Below are 27063 nucleotides of genomic sequence, written 5' to 3' on the forward strand. Positions count from 1 at the left end.
GACCCCTACTTTAAATGTTCATTCATACATTTCGTTAATGTTGTGTATGTATCTTTGTTTTCTGAATGTAAAACTACAATTTTTCTCCATAAAATGTGTTTCGGGTACATATTTTCGGGAATCGGAACCAGATTGATTTAATTTGCATTATTACAATTTTTATTTGTTTCTGTATGATTCAAGTTAAAGGCAAAAAAAAACAAAAAAACGAGGTACCATTGTATAAATGACATGACTTCCTATCACTCATCCCTCAAGTTTTCCATCACATGTTTGTATCGGAGGTGCAGATTATAGCGTCAATCCCTTTTACTTTGATGCTGAGAAGGCAGTTGCTGTGGAGGATGGTTGCACCGGGAGAGGTGATGGCTCTGCAGGCTACTTGTCCAGTCTCATGCTCCATTTACGCTTGTCTGCAAAGGCCAAAAAAGGAGATTCTGTAGGTTTGAAAAGTGCAAATTTGGCAAACTGGTTAAAAATGCCAATGATACACATCCCAAATTCTTTTTTTTCTTTTTTTTTTTTTTTCTATTTTTTTTTTCCAAGTTCTAATAGACAGAAGAAGCCTGTTTTTGTTCCTTTGTGAGGCATTTGGGGACACTACAAAATCAGAGGAAAACATCAACTCTATTAAAAATTAGGCAGCGTGGTTGCATCATATGTTATTTTTTTCAATGTGTCCATTATAAGGGAGGCTTTTCTATGTTTGTTCAAAATTATTTTCTTAGTTATATTATAGTCAGTTGATTACTATTTTTTTTTTTAGTACGTTACACTGCTATTGAGCAGATGGCCCGGGCTTTTAGCTCGGTAGTTTGCACCCCGTTCGGCGCGGTAGAAAATAACTCCACGCAGCCGAGAGAGAAAGGGTACAAATAAAAGTGTCAAAATATATTTCGATTTCAAAATAAAAGGGCACCACAACAAATGTCATCAGTGGCTTTATTTTAGCAGAAAATCCCATGAAACATTAGACATACGTTTCTTATTGCAATCAAAGATTAATTTTGGCATTAGATAGGATAGTGAACATACTAGACAACTTCTCTTTTAGTGGTAAGTAAGCAACCAAGTTAAAAAGGCTTCTAATTTGGCTGCTGACGTATGCTGCAACATAGTGTGTCTTTTCCCATTGTATTATTTTGTCAAAATTATAAGGGGCAATTGGTAGAAAATGGCTTATTAATCCACTTGTATATATGTATATATTTATATGTATACATATATATATATATATATATATATATATATATATATATATATATATATATATATATATATATATATATATATATATATATATATATATATATATATATATATATATATATATATATATATATATATATATATATATTTATATATATGGACATATGTATATACATACAGTATATACTGTATGTACATATAATGTATATGTGTATACTATATGTACACATATATGTATATGTACAGTATATCTATATGTGTATATATATTAGGGGTGTGGGAAAAAATCGATTCAAATTTGAATTGCAATTCTCACGTTGTGCGATTCAGAATCGATTCTCATTTTTAAAAAATCGATTTTTAAATGAATTTATTTATTTATGTATTTATGTATTTATTTTTATTTTTATTTTTATTTTTATTTTTATTTTTATTTTTATTTTTATTTTTATTTTGTATTTTGTATTTTGTATTTTTTATTTTTTATTTTTTATTTTTTATTTTTTATTTTTTAATTAATCAATCCAACAAAACAATACACAGCAATACCATAACAATGCAATCCCATTCCAAAACATATATACATATACATATATATATATATATATATATATATATATATATATATATATATATATATATATATATATATATATATATATATATATATATATATATATAATACGTATAGATATGTTTAGATATTTATATGGAAGGCTCTGATTTTGTAAATTCTTACTTTGTTCCCTCTTCTGTGGCACCTTCAGCCTCTAATTTCCCCTCTTCCTCCGTCTTCTCCTCCGAGATCAGTTCCTGCTTGAGATGATGACGGAGGAATTTCACGACGACCATGGAAAGGATGAGGAGAGCGAGCACTCCGCCCACTGACGCCCCGATCGCAACCGCAATGGTGGAGTCTCTCGGCGGCGGCACTGAGGGGAAAGGATGAGGAAGAGCGTTAAATATGTGGAAGAGACAAGAGCAGTGCTGGCTAAAAGCTCCGCTGGGCTGATTAAACAGAGTGGAAAGAAAGTGTTGCTGAGTTAGCCTGGCCACCGAGGGAGTGGGAGAAAGATGCCGAGGGATTAACTTCCACCTCTTGTTGGCCATTAATAAATAAAAAGCTGAGTCATGAACAGACGGCCCACAGCTTCTAGGAAACACAATTATGGATGAGAAATTTAAATCCAATTTAATAAGCGTTCATTGCACTTATCCTGGATTTAAAACTTGCCGAAGACATACTGATAACGACATTTTTCATATTTTTCTGAATTTATAGTTACAGTACTATGATATACATGACAACAAAAGGACAATATTTTTTTCAAATAAAAATATTTGTATTACTCAATGCAACAATAAACAAATCCTAGTTAGTATAACATACACTACCGTTCAAAAGTTTGGGGTCACCCAAACAATTTTGTGGAATAGCCTTCATTTCTAAGAACAAGAATAAACTGTCGAGTTTCAGATGAAAGTTCTCTTTTTCTGGCCATTTTGACCCCACAAATGTGATGCTCCAGAAACTCAATCTGCTCAAAGGAAGGTCAGTTTTGTAGCTTCTGTAACGAGCTAAACTGTTTTCAGATGTGTGAACATGATTGCACAAGGGTTTTATAATCATCAACTAGCCTTCTGAGCCAATGAGCAAACACATTGTACCATTAGAACACTGGAGTGATAGTTGCTGGAAATGGGCCTCTATACACCTATGTAGATATTGCACCAAAAACCAGACATTTGCAGCTAGAATAGTCATTTACCACATTAGCAATGTATAGAGTGTATTTCTTTAAAGTTAAGACTAGTTTAAAGTTATCTTCATTGAAAAGTACAGTGCTTTTCCTTCAAAAATAAGGACATTTCAATGTGACCCCAAACTTTTGAACGGTAGAGTATATTAAAACAATTATTGTGACAAAAAAATAGTTCACACCATTCATAAAAAGTTGTGCAGACCGTCCTATTAAAATGATGATTTTGCGTGTATTGCCGGCCGTCACCATAGAAACACTCATTTGCCGCACGGCATCATGCTCCAACTCGTGCTGTTTTTGTTATGTTGCGGAACATGCAGCACACAACCATAAGGTATGCCACCTTTTCTGGGCTATGTAGAGGCGCCATGCAGACCTGAGCGTGTTTATTTAATAACAGAATTAAAGGCCTACTGAAAGCCACTACTAGCGACCACGCAGTCTGATAGTTTATATATCAATGATGAAATCTTAACATTGCAACACATGCCAATACGGCCGGGTTAACTTATAAAGTGACATTTTAAATTTCCTGCGAAACTTACGGTTGAAAACGTCTATGTATGATGACGTATGCGCGTGACGTCGATGGTTGAAACGGAAGTATTCGGACACATTGTATCACAATACAAAAAGCTCTGTTTTCATCGCAAAATTCCACAGTATTTTGGACATCTGTGTTGGTGAATCTTTTGCGATTTGTTTAATGAACAATGGAGACTGCAAAGAAGAAAGCTGTAGGTGGGATCGGTGTATTAGCGGCTGGCTGCAGCAACACAACCAGGAGGACTTTGACTTGGATAGCAGACGCGCTATCCGACGCTAGCCGCCGACCGCATCTATGATCGGGTGAATTCCTTCGTCGCGCCGTCGATCGCTGGAACGCAGGTGAGCACGGGTGTTGATGAGCAGATGAGGGCTAGTGTAGGTGGAGCGCTAATGTTTTTATCATAGCTCTGACGAGGTCCCGTAGCTAAGTTAGCTTCAATGGCGTCGTTAGCAACAGCATTGCTAGGCTTCGACAGGCGGCACAGCATTAACCGTGTAGTTACAGGTCCAGAGTTTGGTTCGGTGTCTCCTGATAGTAGAAGTAATAATAGTATTGTTGATCTTCTGTCTATCCTTCCAGTCAGGAGCTTATTTCTTTTGTTTCTATCTGCATTTAAGCACGGTGCTATCACGTTAGCTCCGTAGCTAAAGTGCTTCACCGATGTATTGTCGTGGAGATAAAAGTCACTGTGAATGTCCATTTCGCGTTCTCGACTCTCATTTTCAAGAGGATATAGTATCCGAGGTGGTTTAAAATACAAATCCGTGATCCACAATAGAAAAAGGAGAAAGTGTGGAATCCAATGAGCCCTTGTACCTAAGTTACAGTCAGAGCGAAAAAAGATACGTCCTGCACTGCACTCTAGTCCTTCACTCTCACGTTCCTCATCCACGAATCTTTCATCCTCGCTCAAATTAATGGGGTAATCGTCACTTTCTCGGTCCGAATCGCTCTCGCTGCATTGTAAACAATGGGGAAATGTGAGGAGCCTTTCAACCTGCGACGTCACGCTACTTCCGGTACAGGCAAGGCTTTTTTTTATCAGCGACCAAAAGTTGCGAACTTTATCGTCGATGTTCTCTACTAAATCCTTTCAGCAAAAATATGGCAATATCGCGAAATGATCAAGTATGACACATAGAATGGATCTGCTATTCCCGTTTAAATAATAAAAAAAAAATTTCAGTAGGCCTTTAAAGGGGCTGTTTGCAACATTTACACAGATGCCTGGATGGCGCTAACTTTCCAGCGTATTTTTAAGCGTTTTACAAATATGGCTTCTCGGACGTAATAGAATGGAGTTTTATTTGTCATTATTAGAGTGGACAGGTTCAAAGAACAACGAAATTGGAGCAGATCCCCTCAGGTGCATACACAATAATTTAGTAATATAAATAGTAAAAAAAAGATACAAAAGAAGATATATATCTATATATATATATGTATATATCCACACACATGCATATATCCATACATATGCATATACATACATATACACATATAACATTATTGTTCCGAAAAAATAAAAAGACATGACACATGAGGACATGACGGACACATTTGAGACACTTGTGATTTAGGGCTATATAAATAAACATTGATTGATTGATTGATTGATTGTGCTCACTCAGGCCTGTTTAATGCTACTAACTATGGCGTAACTACGTATTACGTAACACGTGCATGTGCATTGGCTTCGGGTGTTGTTGGCAAAAATGATACCAATCTGGATAGTTAGCATTAGTCAATCAATCAATACCTACTTTTTTGTCGGGCTACAAAATTCTTTAAAACATAAACTTAGTAATTGTGAAAAATATAGACAGTTTTAAAACAAATGTGTTCTGTTGAAACTACAGATGTCCGATAATGGCTTTTTTGTCGATATCCGATATTCCGATATTGTCCAACTCTTGATTACCGATTCCGATATCAACAGATACCGATATGTACAGTCGTGGAATTAACACATTATTGTGCCTAATTTTGTTGTGATGCCACAAAGTGCATTATTTTTTTTAACATGCCTCAAAACAGCAGCTTGGAATTTGGGACATGCTCTCCCTGAGAGAGCATGAGGAGGTTGAGGTGGACGGGGTTGGGGTTGAGGGGGGTGTATATTGTAGCGTCCCAGAAGAGTTAGTGCTGCAAGGGGTTCTGGGTATTTGTTCTGTTGTGTTTATGTTGTGTTACGGTGAGGATGTTCTCCCGAAATGTGTTTGTCATTCTTGTTTGGTGTGGGTTCACAGTGTGGTGCATATTTGTAACAGTGTTAAAGTTGTTTATACGGACACCCTCAGTGTGACCTGTATGGCTGTTGACCAAGTATGTTTGCATTCACTTGTGTGTGTGAAAAGCCGTAGATATTATGTGACTGGGCCGGCACACAAAGGCAGTGCCTTTAAGGTTTATTGGCGCTCTGTACTTCTCCCTACGTCCGTGTACCACTCCGTACAGCTGCGTTTTAAAAAGTCATACATTTTACTTTTTGAAGCCGATACCGATAATTTCCGGTATCACATTTTGAAGCATTTATCGGCCGATAATATCGGACATCCCTAGTTGACACACAAGTGGTACCCTAATACAGCCAGTGGTGTTCTTGTTATATTTTCTGATTTAGAGAAACAAATGTAACCGAGAGCAAGTTGCAAACAGCGCCTTGAAATGAACGGAGTGAACCCTCTTGTGAGTCGTCCGCAATCTTTTGTCTCCGGGGGAAGAGGCGGAGCTGCTAGCTTACACACACACAGGATGCACGAACAGAACCTCGCTCGCAAAATACCAAAAATTAGGAGGAAAAAATGTGTTTGCAAAGCCAAATGTCCATGTTTGTGAATATTTTGGCTTTAACGGAATAAGCAATATGAGCCCAACGACACGGACAATGCGAGCCAGTACGCCAGATTTCTAGGAAAGGGATGGCAACTAAAAAAAAGCCAATAAAACAAACAACCCAGTTTTTCCAACTGGGGAAAAAAACTGCACTTCAAGATGTTTGATATTTACTTAAGTTAGGTTAGTTTTGCTTACAAAGATTGAGAGTCCATCTAAGTTTTTTTATTTGTTTACTTAATTAGGATAATCAAAAGTTATTGACCTTCCAATTGCATTGGTAAAAAAGTGTTATTTCCATTGTTATGATCATATATTATAATTACCGTATTTTTCGGACTATAAAGCGCACTCAAAATCCTTCCATTTCCTCAAAAATCGACAGTGCGCCTTATAACCCGGTGCGCCTAGTGTACGTATTAATTCTGGTTGTGCTTACCGACCTTGAAGCCATTATATTTGGCACATGGTGTAATGATAAGTCCGACCTGTAGATGGCAGTCACACAGTAGTACGAGTAGACTGCAGGTTGACGCCTGTTTAATAAATGACTCTCGCAATTACAGGTAAGTAAGCAAGCCTCAAAATGTTTGAGTACGACTTTGGTAAGCTACGAAGCCACTCCGATTGATGGATTATCGGAGCATTATGGCTACCATAGTCAGACGTACAGTGCTTCAACATACAGGTATTATTATGGTGTGTGTATGAGGACCCCAAAAAATGGCACCCATTAAGAGACATTATCTGTCGTTTTGTTTTGCAATATTATGCAAAACCAACTTTTCTTACTTATTGGTTCCTGCTGATTTGGGGTCTGCATAACGCGCGTCCGCCATTTTCGTCCCTGCCATAGCCAATAAGCTCCTTCTTTTCCTCTATCCTCTTGTTGTGGGGCTTTCATCCTCTGCTGTTGACATTTCTAATACAAAGTAGCGTACAGTTCTAACTAGGGATGTCCGATATTGACTTTTTGCCGATATCCGATATTCCGATATTGTCCAACTCTTTAATTACCGATACCGATATCAACCGATACCGATATCAACCGATATATGCAGTCGTGGAATTAACACATTATTATGCCTAATTTGGACAACCAGGTATGGTGAAGATAAGGTACTTTTAAAAAAAATTAGTCAAATAAGATAAACAAATTAAAAACATTTTCTTGAATAAAAAAGAAAGTACAACAATATAAAAACAGTTACATAGAAACTAGTAATGAATGAAAATTTGTAAAATTAACTGTTAAAGGTTAGTACTATTAGTGGACCAGCAGCACGCACAATCATGTGTGCTTACGGACACATGATTATTAATAACAGAAAGAAACAACCCTTTTGTGTGAATGAGTGTAAATGGGGGAGGGAGGTTTTTTGGGTTGGTGTACTAATTGTAAGTGTATCTTGTGTTTTTTATGTTGATTTAATAAAAAAACAAAACAAAAAAAAACAACAACAAAAAAAACAAAACGATACCGATAATAAAAAAAACGATACAGATAATTTCCGATATTACATTTTAACGCATATATCGGCCGATAATATCGGCAGGCCGATATATGCAAAATGTTTGAGTACGACTTTGGTAAGCTACGAAGCCACTCCGATTGATGGATTATCGGAGCATTACGACTACCATAGTCAGACGTACCGTGCTTCAACATACGGGTATTATTATGGTGTGTGTATGAGGACCCAAAAAATGGCAGGCCGATATTATCGGACATCTCTAGTTCTAACTTATATCTGTCAGAAGACTCGCTATGGAAGCGCTAAAAACTACCGGTACCACAAAGATGACGGGATGATCTCTAAAACATAATCTATGCAACTTTTTGACCAAAGAACCACCATTACATGTTATGTAGATCACAAGGAAGTGTTTTAAAAGTAGAAAAAAAAAACATAATAACCCCTTTAATGCGCCTTATAATCGGAAAAACGTGGTACATTAATGCTTAATTTGAATTTAAAATAATGCTGACAATGATATTGTTAACGGGCAATAACAAAATAACGTCCAGCCAAATTTGTCAAAGACCCAGGCCTAGCACGCGGGCTAATAGCTGCACTAAAATCTACGTAGAAATATACTAGTGTTTTTCAGTCAATTTTTTTTTACAGAAAGTAGGTCTATTATCTTACGTTCAGGAAAAACATTGAGCTTTATGAAGCCGTGTCCGTGTATGCGGTCCGGGGGATTGATCACGTAACAGTGATACAAGCCCTCATCGTCCTCCTGAACATCTGACAAGGTGATTGACAGGTCATTCTTTTCCAGGTTCCCTGCGAACGTGACCCTGTCTGCGAACGGGACCCGGTCTGGCAGCGCGACCAACCGCCGGGCCATCATTCCTTTCTTCTGGTTGTACGCCATAAACTATGGAGAGAAGTTAAGAAAGAGACGGTTTACAGTAAGTAGGGTTTTTTTTAAAGTTCACCCTTCGAACTTTGGCTTGGACATTCTTACCATTTTTTCCGTTTCGTTGACTGTTTCTTGGTAGGTCCAGTTCATGACAAACTTGGGCGGGTATATCTTATAGCAGGAAGTGAAAGTGCATGGGATTTTGATATCCGTCCCATTCTTGACGTTGATTTTACTGGGCACAATGACGTCCATGCATAAAGAACCTGCAAGGAAACACATTTCATTACTAGTGGAGAGATTAAACCGCCGGTAATCTAAGCCCAGCAGGCACAAGACATTGATACAACGTTGATTATACATACTTGTTCTTTGAAACAGTCTTTAAAACAAGGTGGCAAAATAGTTGTATTTGTAAATTGAGACAACGTTGGATCCATGTTGTTGGTTGGGAAATTATCACATTTCAATGGTCAAATCAAAGTCACAACCTGACATTGAGTAAACGTTGACAAAAAGCATGTTGTTTCAACGTTGTATTTGTGTTATAAAACATTCGTTAGAAAATGACAAAAATTCAATGGTCAAATCAACGTCAGAACCCAACATTGATTAAACATGGTCAAAAAGCATGTTTTTTCAACGTTGTACTTGCGTTGTAGAATGTTGATTAGGAAATGACCAAAATTCAATGGTCAAATCAATGTCCCAATCTGACATTGAATAAACGTTGACAAAGAGTATGTTGTTTCAACGTTGTATTTGCGTTATAAAACATTCGTTAGAAAATGACAAAAATTCAATGGTCAAAACAACGTCAGAACCCAACATTGATTAAACATTGTCAAAATGCATGATTGTTCAACGTTGTATTTGCGTTGTAGAATATTGGTTAGGAAATGACCAAAATTCAAAGGTCAAATCAAGGTCACAACCTGACATTGAGTAAACGTCATCACAAAGCATGTTGTTTCAACGTTGTATTTGCGTTGTAGAATAGTGGTTAGGAAATGACCAAAATTCAATGGTCAAATCAACGTCACAACCTGACATTGAATAAACGTTGACAAAAAGCATGTTGTTTCATCCTTGTATTTGCGTTGTAGAACATTCGTTAGAAAATGACTAAAATTCAATGGTCAAATCAACGTCACAACCTGACATTGAATAAACGTTGACACAAAGCATGTTGTTTTAACGTTGTATTTGCATTGTAGAACATTCGGCAGAATATGACTAAAATTCAATGGTCAAATCAATGTCAGAACCTGACATTGATTAAACATTGTCAAAATGCATGATTTTTCAACGTTGTATTTGCGTTGTAGAATATTGGTTAGGAAATGACTAAAATTCAATGGTCAAATCAGCGTCACAACCTGACATTGAGTAAACGTCATCACAAAGCATGTTGTTTCAACGTTGTATTTGCGTTGTAGAATAGTGGTTAGGAAATGACCAAAATTCAATGGTCAAATCAACGTCACAACCTGACATTGAATAAACGTTGACAAAAAGCATGTTGTTTCATCCTTGTATGTGCGTTGTAGAACATTCGTTAGAAAATGACTAAAATTCAATGGTCAAATCAACGTCAGAACCCAACATTGATTAAACATTGTCAAAAAGCATGTTTTTTCAAGGTTGTAGAATATTAGTTAGGAAATGACCAAAATTCAATGGTCAAATCAGCGTCACAACCTGACATTGAATAAACGTTGACAAAAAGTATGTTGTTTTAACGTTGTATTTGCGTTATAAAACATTCGTTAGTAAATGACAAAAATTCAATGATCAAATCAACGTCAGAACCCGACATTAATTAAACATTGTGAAAATGCATGATTTTTCAACGTTGTATTTGTGTTGTAGAATATTGGTTAGGAAATGACTAAATTCAATGGTCAAATCAGCGTCACAACCTGACATGGAATAAACGTTGACAAAAAGTATGTTGTTTCAACGTTGTATTTGCGTTATAAAACATTCGTTAGAAAATGACAAAAATTCAATGGTCAAATCAACGTCAGAACCCAACATTGATTAAACGTTGTCAAAAAGCATGTTTTTTCAAGGTTGTAGAATATTGGTTCGGAAATGACCAAAATTCAATGGTCAAATCAACGTCAGAACCCAACATTGATTAAACATGGTCAAAAAGCATGTTTTTTCAACGTTGTACTTGCGTTGTAGAATATTGGTTAGGAAATTACCAAAATTCAATGGTCAAAACAACGTCACAGCCTGACATTGAATAAACGTTGACACAAAGCATGTTGTTTTAACGTTGTATTTGCATTGTAGAACATTCGGCAGAAAATGACTAAAATTCAATGGTCAAATCAATGTCAGAACCCAACATTGATTAAACATTGTCAAAAAGCATGTCGTTGCAACAATGTATTTGCGTTGTAGAATATTGGTTAGGAAATGACCAAAACTCAATGGTCAAATCAACGTCACAAACTGACGTTGAATAAACGTTGACACAAAGCATGTTGTTTCAACGTTGTATTTTCTTTATAAAACATTCCTTAGAAAATGACAAAAATTCAATGGTCTAATCCAGTGGTTCTCAACCTTTTTTCAGTGATGTACCCCCTGTGAACATTTTTTTAATTCAAGTACCCCCTAATCAGAGCAAAGCATTTTTGGTTGAAAAAAAGAGATAAAGAAGTAAAATACAGCACTATATGTCATCAGTTGCTTATTTATAAATTATATAACAGTGCAAAATATTGCTCATTTGTAGTGATCTTTTTTGAACTATTTGGAAAAAAAGATATAAAAATAACTAAAAACTTGTTGAAAAATAAACAAGTGATTCAATTATAAATAAAGATTTCTACACATAGAAGTAATCATCAACTTAAAGTGCCCTCTTTGGGGATTGTAATAGAGATCCATCTGGATTCATGAACTTCATTCTAAACATTTATTTTGTTGAAGTATTATTCAATAAATATATTTATAAAGGATTTTTGAATTGTTGCTATTTTTAGAATATTTTAAAAAAATCTCACGTACCCCTTGGCATACCTTTGGGTACCCCCAGGGGTACGCGTACCCCCATTTGAGAACCACTGGTCTAATCAACGTCAGAACCCAACATTTTTTATTTATTTATTAAGGATTCCCATTAGCTGGTTGCCACAACAACCCACTAGTCTTCCTGGGGTCCACAAACTCAATACAATTACAAGTAAAAACATATAATATAATTATAACTACACAGATACAGAAACAAATAAAAGCATCAATAAGAAAACAAGCAAACAATTTACAGTCACAGAATAATAATTAACCATGTAAATATAACTACACAATACAAAACCAAACAAAAATCATCGATAAGCAAACTAATTTACAGACTCGGATAACATTTTATAGAAGCGTATTAGAAAGTATCCAGTAACAAACGTGTCTGCGTCATTTAATTTACTTAATTACTAATTTAAGTAATTTCACTCAATCAAGCTTTTTGCAATATTCCACACTACAAAATGATGAGAGTATGTATGATTCTAATTGATATTTGATTAAACATGGTCAAAAAGCATGTTGTTTCAACGTTGTACTTGCGTTGTAGAATATTGGTTAGGAAATGACCAAAACTCAATGGTCAAATCAACGTCACAACCTGACATTGAATAAACGTTGACAAAAAGTATGTTGTTTTAACGGTGTATTTGCGTTATAAAACAATCGTTAGTAAATGACAAAAATTCAATGGTCAAATCAACGTCAGAACCCAACATTGATTAAACATTGTCAAAAAACATGTTTTTTCAAGGTTGTAGAATATTGGTTAGGAAATGACCAAAATTCAATGGTCAAATCAACGTCAGAACCCAACATTGATTAAACATGGTCAAAAAAGCATGTTGTTTCAACGTTGTACTTGCGTTGTAGAATATTGGTTAGGAAATGACCAAAACTCAATGGTCAAATCAACGTCACAACCTGACATTGAATAAACGTTGACAAAAAGTATGTTGTTTTAACGGTGTATTTGCGTTATAAAACAATCGTTAGTAAATGACAAAAATTCAATGGTCAAATCAACGTCAGAACCCAACATTGATTAAACATTGTCAAAAAACATGTTTTTTCAAGGTTGTAGAATATTGGTTAGGAAATGACCAAAATTCAATGGTCAAATCAACGTCAGAACCCAACATTGATTAAACATGGTCAAAAAGCATGTTGTTTCAACGTTGTACTTGCGTTGTAGAATATTGGTTAGGAAATGACCAAAACTCAATGGTCAAATCAACGTCACAACCTGACATTGAATAAACGTTGACAAAAAGTATGTTGTTTCAACGTTGTATTTGCGTTATAAAACAATCGTTAGTAAATGACAAAGATTCAATGGTCAAATCAACATCAGAACCCAACATTGATTAAACATGGTCAAAAAGCATGTTGTTTCAACCTTGTATTTGCGTTGTAGAACATTCGGTAGAAAATGACTAAAATTCGATGGTCAAAACAACGTCAGAACCCAACATTGATTAAACATGGTCAAAAAGCATGTTGTTTCAACGTTGTACTTGCGTTGTAGAATATCGGTTACTAAATGACCAAAATTCAATGGTCAAATCAACGTCAAAACCTGACATTGAGTAAACGTTGACAAAAAGTATGTTGTTTTAACGGTGTATTTGCGTCATAAAACATTCGTTAGTAAATGACAAAAATTCAATGGTCAAATCAACGTCAGAACCCAACATTGATTAAACATTGTCAAAAAGCATGTTGTTTCAACGTTGTACTTGCGTTGTAGAATATTGGTTAGGAAATGACCAAAACTCAATGGTCAAATCAGCGTCACAACCTGACATTGAATAAACGTTGACAAAAAGTATGTTGTTTTAACGGTGTATTTGCGTTATAAAACATTCGTTAGTAAATGACAAAAATTCAATGGTCAAATCAACGTCACAACCTGACATTGATCAAACATGGTCAAAAAGCATGTTGTTTCAACCTTGTATTTGCGTTGTAGAACATTCGGTAGAAAATGACTAAAATTCAATGGTCAAATCAACGTCAGAACCCAACATTGATTAAACATTGTCAAAAAACATGTTTTTTCAAGGTTGTAGAATATTGGTTAGGAAATGACCAAAATTCAATGGTCAAATCAACGTCAGAACCCAACATTGATTAAACATGGTCAAAAAGCATGTTGTTTCAACGTTGTACTTGCGTTGTAGAATATTGGTTAGGAAATGACCAAAACTCAATGGTCAAATCAGCGTCACAACCTGACATTGAATAAACGTTGACAAAAAGTATGTTGTTTTAACGGTGTATTTGCGTTATAAAACATTCGTTAGTAAATGACAAAAATTCAATGGTCAAATCAACGTCAGAACCCAACATTGATTAAACATGGTCAAAAAGCATGTTGTTTCAACCTTGTATTTGCGTTGTAGAACATTCGGTAGAAAATGACTAAAATTCGATGGTCAAAACAACGTCAGAACCCAACATTGATTAAACATGGTCAAAAAGCATGTTGTTTCAACGTTGTATTTGCGTTGTAGAATATTGGTTGGGAAATGACCAAAACTCAATGGTCAAATCAACGTCACAACCTGACATTGAATAAACGTTGACGAAAAGTATGTTGTTTCAACGTTGTATTTGCATTATAAAACATTTGTTAGAAAATGACAAAAATTCAATGGTCAAATCAACGTCAGAACCCAACATTGATTAAACATTGTCAAAAAGCATGTTTTTCAAGGTTGTAGAATATTGGTTAGGAAATGAACAAAATTTAATGGTCAAATCAACGTCAGAACCCAACATTGATTAAACATGGTCAAAAAGCATGTTTTTTCAACGTTGTATTTGCGTTGTAGAATATTGGTTAGGAAATGACCAAAATTCAATGGTCAAATCAACGTCACAACCTGACATTGAATAAACGTTGACACAAAGTATATGTTGTTTCAACGTTGTATTTGCGTTATAAAACATTCCTTAGAAAATGACAAAAATTCAATGGTCAAATCAACGTCAGAACCCAACATTGATTAAACATGGTCAAAAAAGCATGTTGTTTCAACGTTGTACTTGCGTTGTAGAATATTGGTTAGGAAATGACCAAAACTCAATGGTCAAATCAGCGTCACAACCTGACATTGAATAAACGTTGACAAAAAGTATGTTGTTTTAACGGTGTATTTGCGTTATAAAACATTCGTTAGTAAATGACAAAAATTCAATGGTCAAATCAACGTCAGAACCCAACATTGATTAAACATTGTCAAAAAGCATGTTTTTCAAGGTTGTGGAATATTGGTTAGGAAATGAACAAAATTTAATGGTCAAATCAACGTCAGAACCCAACATTGATTAAACATGGTCAAAAAGCATGTTTTTTCAACGTTGTATTTGCGTTGTAGAATATTGGTTAGGAAATGACCAAAATTCAATGGTCAAATCAACGTCACAACCTGACATTGAATAAACGTTGACACAAAGTATATGTTGTTTCAACGTTGTATTTGCGTTATAAAACATTCCTTAGAAAATGACAAAAATTCAATGGTCAAATCAACGTCAGAACCCAACATTGATTAAACATGGTCAAAAAAGCATGTTGTTTCAACGTTGTACTTGCGTTGTAGAATATTGGTTAGGAAATGACCAAAACTCAATGGTCAAATCAGCGTCACAACCTGACATTGAATAAACGTTGACAAAAAGTATGTTGTTTTAACGGTGTATTTGCGTTATAAAACATTCGTTAGTAAATGACAAAAATTCAATGGTCAAATCAACGTCAGAACCCAACATTGATTAAACATTGTCAAAAAGCATGTTTTTCAAGGTTGTGGAATATTGGTTAGGAAATGAACAAAATTTAATGGTCAAATCAACGTCAGAACCCAACATTGATTAAACATGGTCAAAAAGCATGTTTTTTCAACGTTGTATTTGCGTTGTAGAATATTGGTTAGGAAATGACCAAAATTCAATGGTCAAATCAACGTCACAACCTGACATTGAATAAACGTTGACACAAAGAATGTTATTTTAACGTTGTATTTGCGTTGTAGAACATTTGGTAGAAAATGACTAAAATTCAACGGTCAAATCAACGTCAGAACCCGACATTAACACATCACAGTTAATGATTCTCAGCTTACAATTAAATGTTAAATCAACATGTATTACCACATGAACAAAAGTACCTAAAATTGGTACCGCTATCCATTCCCAGGTACTAGAAATTGGTACGGTATAGGGTCAAAAAATCCTAATTGACCTGTAGTGTGAAAATAGCCTTAGAACCTTAATTATTATTCATGAATAGAAGGGATAATTTTAATGAAAGCCTTATGTCAAGAAGAAATTGCAGTGCATTGTTTTTGTTTGTTGTTGTTTAATTGATTGGCCGGCCCACTAACAAGACAATTACTGAAACCACAATAATACCAACTCCTCCCTCAAGCATTCATGACGCACCAGAACGAGAATGTATTTTTATCCACGTCCACAAACTACCAACTCCTCTTCTGCGTCCTGTCTGTGCTAAAGTACCTCTCAACGACTTTCAACAAAGAACAGATTTTTTTTGGAGTCGGCGGCACAAACAACCATCGGTGCACGGCAGCCCATTCAACTGAAACCAGCCCAACACATTTCGCTCGGAGCACTTTCGGGCTCGATCGATGGCGGCCTGTCAAAAATGACAAGGCCCTGATCTATTGTTTGGAGAGATAAGGGTGGGGTTTAGACGCCTGGAAAGCAAAATAAAAACAACTGCAGAGGGAAAAAAAGTAGGGATTCTTCCATAACAGCAGTTTGTGGAGAGAACATAACCTTACTGGAGGCTTTTTGAAAAAAAAAATGTTTTAAAGAAATTTAAATGACACTGCAGTGTCATTTAAATTTAATAAAATTAAAATTAAAATTAAAATTAAAATTAAAATTAAAATTTTAATTAAAATTAAAATTTTAATTTTAATTAAATAAAATTTTAATTAAATTAAATTTTAATTTTAATTTACATTTTAATTAAATTTAAATTAAAACCCAGACATTCATTTATTTATGGGTTTTTATGGCCATCTAAAATCTCTGATTTAAGCGCACTGATATTAACATTTAAATGTCCTCCAATAAGCACACAAAAATGGCCATTTCTGGTATTTTTGCCAGGTCATCTACAAAAGGTAACGCTACAGGCTACAAGGGGCGAGCAGCTACACAACAGCTAAGCACATACTAGCACACAAGCTATAGCTGTACTTAATAGAACAATATTGCAGTCTAAAAACACAACACATTTGTCAATATAAAAAAATTATAGTTGAATATTACTTACACATACAAAATCCCCAAGGTACCTAGATTTAAAAAAAAAAATTTTTTTTTATTAAGGATCCCCATTAGCTGGTTGCCACAACAACCCACTAGTCTTCCTGGGGTCCACAAACGCAATACAATTACAAGTAAAAACATATAATTATAACTACACAAATACAGAAACAAATAAAAGCATCAATAAGAAAACAAGCAAACAATTTACAGTCACAGAATAATAATTACCATATAAATATAACTACACAATACAAAACCAAACAAAAATCATCAATAAGCAAACTAATTTACAGACTCAGATAAAATAATATAGAAGCGTATTAGAAAGTATCCAGTAACAAATGTGTCCGCATCATTCAACTTACTGAATTACTAATTAAGTAATTCCACTCAATCAAGCTTTTTGTAATATTCCACACTACAAAATGATAAGAGTATGTATGATTGTTATTGATATATATATATACAATCATGTGTGCTTACGGACTGTATCCCTGCAGACTGTATTGATATATATTGATATATAATGTAGGAACCAGAAATAATAACAACAGAAAAAAACAACCCTTTTGTGTGAATAAATGTGTAAATGGGGGAGGGAGGTTTTTTGGGTTGGTGCACTAATTGTAAGAGTATCTTGTGTTTTTTTTTATAACAGTAAAAAAAGCACTGTTTTTTTTTTTTCATTTTGAGAAAAAAATGCTGTAAATTTCCAAATTTTACCCTTTACACAATTTGATGGATAACTTGCTTTGAAATCATTATTATTTGTATTTATTTCTCTTTAGAAAATGTTTGGAATGTTTTAATACAATATGTTTGCATAATTAGACTGTGGAAGTCCTAGCAGTTCCACTGAAGACACGGCACAAGAGCCAAGCGTGCAGGTTCGACAAGGTTTTTAATGATAATGTTTTCTTTCAATAATAGATTTCTCTCCCAGAACAGGACTTTTCAGTCACGTCCGTATCCTCTCTGCCCTCTGCTCCCGGCCGCTTACTGTTAGAGACAACAGATGATTAGATTAACACGTACCACCTGTGAAATCTAATCACCTGCCAGCTGTGTCTCGCCGTCAGCACACGCTCCGCCCCTGCCCGATGGTGCTCGTCCTCAGCACCCCGGACAGCGGCGGCGACTTTTGCTCCTACAAGCAGCGCTGACTACACCTCCCCCCCCACATAGACAATATTTAAGTCAACATAATTTGCGATTACATGGAGTACATATATTTTTTTTCTCCCAAAATAGAAATAAATAATAGATTTAGTAAGGAATTTTACAGTACTTTATCGATACATATTATTTCCAGGCTTTCGAGGGCCGAATAAAATGATGTGGCGGGCCACAGCTGAGTTTGACACCTTTGTGCTAATAGGTCAAATAGTTGTTTTTTTGCACGATTCAGCTTCCGTCAGAACCTTTTGCAAATGAAAATGTCGTAATAAGTTGGAACGATAACATTGAACATTTCCTCCTCCCTCCAAAGTGTGTGTGTGTGTGTGTGTGTGTGTGTGTGTGTGTGCGTGATGAGACTCTGCACCATTCTCTCCTCTGCAGTCGGGTGTTTCTGGCTGGCTTCCCACTGCTGCTGCACCACTCCACAGGCCAGCCTCCCTGCACCACACACACACACACACATCAACACACACACACACACACACACACACACACACACCTATGCACTCTCTAAAATGTCCACCCACTGTCCTATATGTATTATTTACTCATAAACTCACAAACTGCTAGGCGCCAACACTCGGGTGTCTCTTGTGTGTCAGCAGTGGTTTGTCCACGTCATGCCCACAAAGTCACCTACGGTATCGGCTTACGTTTTACGCCTTCCAACCCTTTTTCGCCGCACGTACACGCTTGGGGGGTGGGGGGGTGGAATCGTCCCCTGCTGACTCGGCGGTCCTGCGGCGAGCGGAGCAGATGCGATGTAAGACGGGACACATTTGCAAAGAGATGAAATACTGCAGTGAAGCAACCTCCTGCATACCTCCAGTCCCTCTACCCCTCCCATATTTCTCCAACTCACTCGCCTCCCCTCGCACTTCTTTGCAACTTTGCAGAAAGCCATGTTTTCTGTTGCTTTTCCGGCTACTTCATGCAGGAAAAGTGATGCTGAATGCAGAATGTACTCTATTACGAATGTTGTATGCTTGATTTTTTGTCCAATTAGATTTCAGGTTCACTATATTGCCAAAAGTATTTGGCCACCTGCCTTGACTCACATATGAACTTGAAGTGCCATCCCATTCCTAGCCCATAGGGTTCAATATGATGTCGGTCCACCTTTTGCAGCTATTACAGCTTCAACTCTTCTGGGAAGGCTGTCCACAAGGTGTGTTTATAGGAATTTTTTTGACCATTCTTCCAAAAAGCGCATTGGTGAGGTCTAGAGATGTCCGATAATGGCTTTTTTGCCGATATCCGATATTCCGATTCCGATTCCGATATCAACCGATACCGACATATACAGTCGTGGAATTAACACATTATTTTGCCTAATTTTGTTGTGATGCCCCGCTGGATGCATTAAACAACGTAACAAGGTTTTCCAAAATAAATCAACTGAAGTGATGGAAAAAAAATGCCAACATGGCACTGCCATATTTATTATTGAAGTCACAAAGTGCATTATTTTTTTTAAAACATGCCTCAAAACAGCAGCTTGGAATTTGGGACATGCTCTCCCTGAGAGAGCATGATGTGGTTGAGGTGGGCAGGTTGGGGGGAGGGGGGGGGGTGTATATTGTAGCGTCCCGGAAGAGTTAGTGCTGCAAGGGGTTCTGGGTATTTGTTCTGTTGTGTTTATGTTGTGTTACGGTGCGGATGTTCTCCCGAAATGTGTTTGTCATTCTTGTTTGGTGTGGGTTCACAGTGTGGCGCATATTTGTAACAGTGTTAAAGTTGTTTATACGGCCACCCTCAGTGTGACCTGTATGGCTGTTGACCAAGTATGCGTTGCATTCACTCGTGTGTGTGAAAAGCCGTAGATATTATGTGACTGGGCCGGCACGCAAAGGCAGTGCCTTTAAGGTTTATTGGCGCTCTGTACTTCTCCCTACGTCCGTGTACACAGCGGCGTTTTAAAAAGTCAGACATTTTACTTTTTGAAACCGATACAGATAATTTCCGATATTACATTTTAAAGCATTTATCGGCCGATAATATCGGCAGTCCGATATTATCGAACACCTGTAGTGATGTCACACACTGATGTTGGTCGAGAAGCCCTGGCTCTCCGTCTCCGTTCTAATTCATCCCAAAGGTGTTCTTTTGGGTTCAGGTCAGGACTCTGGGCAGGCCAGTCAAGTTCATCCACACCAGACTCTGTCATCCATGTCTTTATGGACCTTGCTTTGTGCACTGGTGCACAGTCATGTTGGAAGAGGAAGGGGCCCGCTCCAAACTGTTCCCACAAAGTTGGGAGCGTGGAATTGTCCAAAATGTTTTGGTATTCTGGAGCATTCAAAGTTCCTTTCACTGGAACTAAGAGGCCAAGCCCAACTCCTGAAAAACAACCCCACACCATAATTCCTCCTCCACCAAATTTCACACTCGACACAATGCAGTCCGAAATGTAGCGTTCTCCCGGCAACCCCCAAACCCAGACTCGTCCATCAGATTGCAGGTTGGAAAAGTGTGATTCATCAGTCCAGAGAAGGCATCGCCACTGGACTCTAGAGCAGTGGAGACTGCTTTACACCACTGCATCTGACTTGGTGATGTATGGCTTAGATGCAGCTGCTCGGCCATGGAAACCCATTCCATGAAGCTCTCTGCGTACTGTACGTGGGCTAATTGGAAGGTCACATGAAGTTTGGAGCTCTGTAGCAACTGACTGTGCAAAAAGTATTTGCACTATGCACTTCAGCATCCGCTGAGCCCTCTCTGTCAGTTTACGTGGCCTACCACTTGGTGGCTGACTTGCTGTTGTTCCCAAACTCTTCACTTTTCTTATAATAAAGTTGACTTTGGAATATTTAGGAGCGAGGAAATTTCACGACTAGATTTGTTGCACAGGTGGCATCCTATGACAGTTCCACGCTGGAAATCACTGAGAGCGGCCCATTCTTTCACAAATGTTTGTAGAAACAGTCTCCATGCCTAAGTGTTTGATTTTATACACCTGTTGCCGGGCCAAGTGATTAGGACACTTGATTCTCATCATTTGTATGGGCGGCCAAATACTTTTGGCAATATAGTGTATATACATCCGCGCACACATAGATACCTACGCTACCACATACATACACAAATACAGTACATACCTACACACTCAAAGTTCGTACATCAACACGCACAATAACTGTACAAACATACATATACACATACTGTACATATACAGTACATTCACTGTACAAACATACATATACACATACTGTACATATACAGTACATTCACTGTACAAACACACACATACACATACTACACATATACATTCACTGTACAAACACACACATACACATACTACACATATACATTCACTGTACAAACATACATGTACACATACTGTACATATACATTCACTGTACAAACATACATATACACATACTGTACATATACAAGTACATATGCACACATACACTCATGCATATAATCACGTTTCATCAAAGATATATTAACGTTGTTGCCCTAGGGCGGGGGTCGGCAACCCGCGGCTCTAGAGCCGCATGCGGCTCTTTAGCGCCGCCCTAGTGGCTCTCTGGAGATTTTTCAAAAATGTATGAAGAATGGAAAAAGATGAGGGGAAAAAAAAATCAATTTTTTTTGTTTTAGTATGGTTTCTGTAGGAGGACAAACATGACACAAACCTCCCTAATTGTTATAAATCACACTGTTTATATTAAACACGCTTCACTGATTCGAGTATTTGGCGAGCGCCGTTTTGTCCTACTAATTTTGGCGGTCCTTGAACTCACCGTATAGTTTGTTTACATAACTTTCTCCGACTTTCTAGGACGTGTTTTATGCCACCTCTTTTTCTGTCTCATTTTGTCCACCACACTTTTAATTTTGTGCATGAGTGTACAGAGGTGAGTTTTGTTGATGTTATTGACTTGTGTGGAGTGCTAATCAGACATATTTGGTCACTGCATGACTGCAAGCTAATCGATGCTAACATGCTATTTAGGCTAGCTATATGTACATATTGCATCATTATGCCTCATTTGTAGCTATATTTGAGGTCATTTAGTTTCCTTTAAGTCCTCTTAAATAAATTTATATCTCATGACACATGTAATATGGCTTTTAATTTTTTGCGGCTCCAGACAGATTTGTTTTTGTATTTTTGGTCCTATATGGCTCTTTCAATATTTTGGGTTGCCGACCCCTGCCCTAGGGTAAACTGGCTAACACACGGCACACTGACAAAGCTTAACCTATTTTTACTATAACAATCTACAAGAATAATACAGTTCGCTTCTCTTTCTTCCCCTCCATTTATCTGCTTTCTTTTGTATTTCAAGTTATCACTACATATATGTATTGTGGCATTTGAAACAACTGTATTGTTGCTAAAATAGGTAATTATTGTTATTATTCATTATCAATAGTGCTATTTATATTGGTATTTGTATTGCTCCATTTGTAGTTTAATAATGCTCATTGTCATTTCTGTATTATTAATATTTATTTCACTAACTGCTTCTTTGCTATCATTTTACTATCATATTTGTACATATCCTATTTATTGATGTTGTTCTGTTATTGTTGTTATTGTTGTGTTTGTTGTTGTTGTCTCTCTTGTCTTATCCCCCTCTTGTCCCCACAATTTCCCCCTCTGTCTTCCTTCTTTTTCTCTTTCTATCCCCTCCTGCTCCGGCCCGGCTGCACCAAATAGTAATATAAATCCATTTAATAAAGTCAAATACAAATAAGGCAACAAGAGAAGTATCCTACACTTCTCTTTTGTAAAGTAAATCTGTACGGGCATCTACATCAACACTATGATTTGCCTGAGAAGCTGGACAGGACAAATAAATAAATAAATAAATAAATAAATAAATAAAAAGATTTCAGCTTCACATACAGGGGTCACATTGAGAGAAACAATGTGTCTGGGGGGGGGGGGGGGGCCAATGTGTATGTGTGTATAAATGATATATACACATTTAGCTGTACAGTATCTGTGTTTGGGTCCCTTTTTTTCCAGGAACACTAATACCAAAAGTCACAATGTCCAATAGAGTCCTAAAAAAGTTATGACAGACCACTTAAAAAAAAAAACGGAATGGAATTTTACAGTTTTTTACTGAATGGGACACCCAAAATGTACATTAAAATAAAGAAAGTGGGATTTACAATATTAACTACGAACAATAAAACACTGAATATTAACAATATATGAACGTCGCTCCTCTTTTACTTCTCAGACCAGCTTCTCGATAGTTGTGTATCTTTTACAATCAGGCAAAACACAACAAAAATGTAAAAAAAACAAAAACAAAATATGAATGCAAAATGTAATAAACACCTACAATATGATATGTTATCACGTGAAAATGTGCTTCCGCATCTGCTTCTGACACACGCGTTTCGGGCTGGCTGCTCTGGAAACAAACCCCGCCCACTCTGCTTTGTTCCCCGTCTGAGCTGCTGTGACGTAGATTACCGTAACAACTCCTATAACACCCAAAAGCGCAGATTCCGACCATTGAAATACTTTCTATAGTTTAAAACTTGCAGTCATTTAAAAACATCACTGCACATCCTAATGGCGGCGACAGTTTTGACGTTAAAGGTCTAAAAAATTTATTTAGAACGTCCGGCGGGCCGGATTGAAAATCTTTACGGGCCGCATGTGGCCCGCAGGCCGTATTTTGCCCAGGTCTGATCTATGTGTTGCCCAGAGCCTTCAGAATCAGGAGTGCAGGCCCATGTCACTCATACTACAGATTGGAACCTGAATTTACGAAAACCCTCACTGTACCAACGTCTCAACGCTAAAATAAATAAACAAAATTAATGATAAATGTTTCTTAACTAAACAGTCAGTAAAACGAAAAGACAGCTTGACCACATTAGTCATATTTTTGCGCTTAACTAAATTTAAGTACTTTGATCAAATGTGACATCAATTAATTTAATGTAAAATTATATATATTTATATCACTATTTAATGTATTAAACTATTTATTGCACAATTTAATGAATCATCTATTTCACAATTTAATCATTTATGTATTTAATTATTATTTCATAAACCAGGATCTTGCATCATGTACTGTACTATGACTAAAGTTAAAGTACTTTGTTAAATGTGTCATCAATGAACTTAATGTAAAATGTTCTACATTTATATCATTGTTTTACAGTTTAAATAATTTATTTCATAATTTATTTAAAAATGATTACACATGTACTTATTTAATTATTTCATAAACCTGTGTGGCAGAACCTTGTAAATGTATTCTATAATTAAAAAAATAACTTGAATAATTAATTAAATGTACTTTTACATTATTTGAATATTGACATATTTAATAACACATTTCTAATTTAATTTAAATTTAATTAAATTATTGAAAAATGTATGTATTTGTCTAAATATTTATTTATGGAAAAAACTTCGTCACAGTTGACTCTCCATGCAACCCCGGTTGAGAACTTTATTTCTTGCAGAACAGGTGTTGCAAAATGCTCAACAAGTAAAACAAAGTGATAATAAATAATTTAAAAAATAATAGTAATAATATTAAAACATTTATTCCTGGCTGAAATCAGGTTATTGCATCATGTACTGTACATGACAAAAGTCAAAGTCAATTAAAGTACTTTTGTTAATTGTGTCATCAGCTAACTTAATGTAAAATTATGCCCGTATGTGGGCTCTGTACTGAGGATGTCGTTGTGGCTTGTACAGCCCTTTGAGACACTTGTGATTTAGGGCTGTATAAATAAACATTGATTGATTGATTGATTGATTGATATACATTTACATCATTATATAGTATTTCAAATGATCTATTTCACAATTTAATAAATTATTTATTTCACAATTTAATCATTTATTCATTCAATTAGTTATTCATAAACCTGTGTGTCAGCACCTTGTAAATGTATTTATTAATAAATATTAAAATAACTTTAATAACACATTTCTAATTTAATTGAGATTTGATTAAATTATTGAAAAATGTATGTAGTTATTTAAATATTTATTTATTGAATGCATTTCGTCCCAATTGACTATCCATGCAATACAATTGAGACCCCCTGCCCCCATTTTTTTTTTTTTTTAAACAAACTGATAATAAATAATAAACAAAATAATAATAATATTAATACATAATTTAATGCTGGCTTAAATCAGGTTATTGCATCATGTTCTGTACTATGACTAAAGTTAAAGTAAATGAAAGTACTTTTGTTCAATGCGTCATCAATTAACTTAATATAAAATTAAATACATTTATATAATTATTTAATATTTTTAATTATCTATTTCACCTTTCAATGAACTATTTATTTTACAATTTAATGAATTATTTGTTTAACAATTTAATAATTTATTTATTTAATTAATTATTCATAAACCTGTGTGTAAGCAACTTGTAAATGTATTTTAAAATTAAAAAAAATAAAAAACTTAAGTATTTCATTAAATTATTAAATGTGCTTTTGCATTATTTTAATTATTGACACATTTAATAACATTTATTTATTTCATTTCAATCATAATAAATTAATGAACATTTTATGTAATTATTTAAAACTTTGAAATGTAATATCTGGGCTATTACTTAACTCTAAAATATGATTTTTAAGTGGTAAAATACAATTTTAGAATTTTTGAAAAAATACAATACAAAGAAAGGGAAGGTTACAGAACCAATAATAAATAAACAATTATCACTCCCATGAAAGCATAAATAAGTTTATGAGGTAAACTGTTTTTTTAAAATAAGAAAAAAACCATGTCTGACGGATTTTAATGGATTTCCTCTACTTCTTCTTTTTTTTATTATTATTTTTTTTTAATCAAAATGAATACAATTAAAACCATTCAACTCAAACCATATGGAAACAAATAATTGATCTGCTGCTGCTCTCTAGTGGTAGTTTTTTGTAACTGTCCTTCTGCGTGAGCTTTGTAGCACAAATTATAAACACAATCCAGCAACAAAATTAATTGCTACTTAAACTAAAATCTGCACACATCACTGCTGCACATCAATCATCAACATAAAATAATTCACAGAACGGTTGTTGTCATGGGGACGAAAAAGGGCGTGGCACCTTACTTGTTGAAAACAAACCATAGGGCTAAATACAAACCCTTGCTATGATTTCTCATTGGGAAGATAAAGATAATTGACATATCAATTTTGTGGTGTGTTTTTGGGTCATTTATTATTAAAAAAACACTATATAGGAGGCTTGGAAAAAAAGGAGAACGTGAAGCTTTATTTGTTAAATAATTGATGATGTTATAGCAATTGTGCCAAGGCTGTTGTGCGTTTGCTCCAAAGTACCAGTGAGATAAGACATTATTATGAATAATATAAATATGGTTATGATGACACAGGTGCACTCCATCATGCATGTGTGTCATCTTAAATGGGGATGTTATTATAGGCCTTAGAAATAGCAAAACAAATGGCTAAGGCAGGCCGCGGAAACGTTTATTATCAAGGGTTTTCACGGCCTGGCCGACGTCATTCATAGTCATTTTAATTTAAAAAAAATAAAAAAATATGCAATGATAACATTTTTTGCCGAGTGGAGCCCATCCTGTGGACGTGATGGCTTCTTACCGGAGACCCCCAGCAGGAGCAGCATCAGCAGCCGAGCAACGCCGCTTCTCTCCGCCTGCGCACTGACACACATGGCCGCTGCTTCAAAGCGCTCAAACGATTTTTTTTGGGGGGGCAGGACAAATGCAAAAATAGAGCACACAAAAAAAAGAAAGCTTTTTGGCAGGTAAAAACGCTGAAAAAATAAAGAGTGTGTGCTTAGAGGCAGGACATAGCTGGC

General features: G+C 35.7%; 1 protein-coding gene across 1 annotated transcript in view; it reads right to left on the reverse strand.

Annotated features, from left to right (window-relative positions):
* LOC133663947 (sodium channel subunit beta-2-like) overlaps window positions 1-27063 on the reverse strand; it is a 27354-nt gene extending 291 nt beyond the window's left edge. The window contains exons 1-5 of the mRNA XM_062068687.1: window positions 26844-27063; window positions 8833-8993; window positions 8508-8742; window positions 1949-2141; window positions 1-413 (exon numbers count right to left, since the gene is read on the reverse strand). The exon at window positions 1-413 is cut by the window's left edge and continues 291 nt beyond it. Coding sequence (XP_061924671.1) covers window positions 404-413; window positions 1949-2141; window positions 8508-8742; window positions 8833-8993; window positions 26844-26916 — 672 coding nt within the window. The 5' untranslated portion in view covers window positions 26917-27063 and the 3' untranslated portion in view covers window positions 1-403. The remainder of the gene's footprint in view (window positions 414-1948; window positions 2142-8507; window positions 8743-8832; window positions 8994-26843) is intronic.

The sequence above is a fragment of the Entelurus aequoreus genome, linkage group LG13 (assembly GCF_033978785.1).
Source record: "Entelurus aequoreus isolate RoL-2023_Sb linkage group LG13, RoL_Eaeq_v1.1, whole genome shotgun sequence".
In the NCBI taxonomy this organism is placed as follows: Eukaryota; Metazoa; Chordata; class Actinopteri; order Syngnathiformes; family Syngnathidae; genus Entelurus; species Entelurus aequoreus.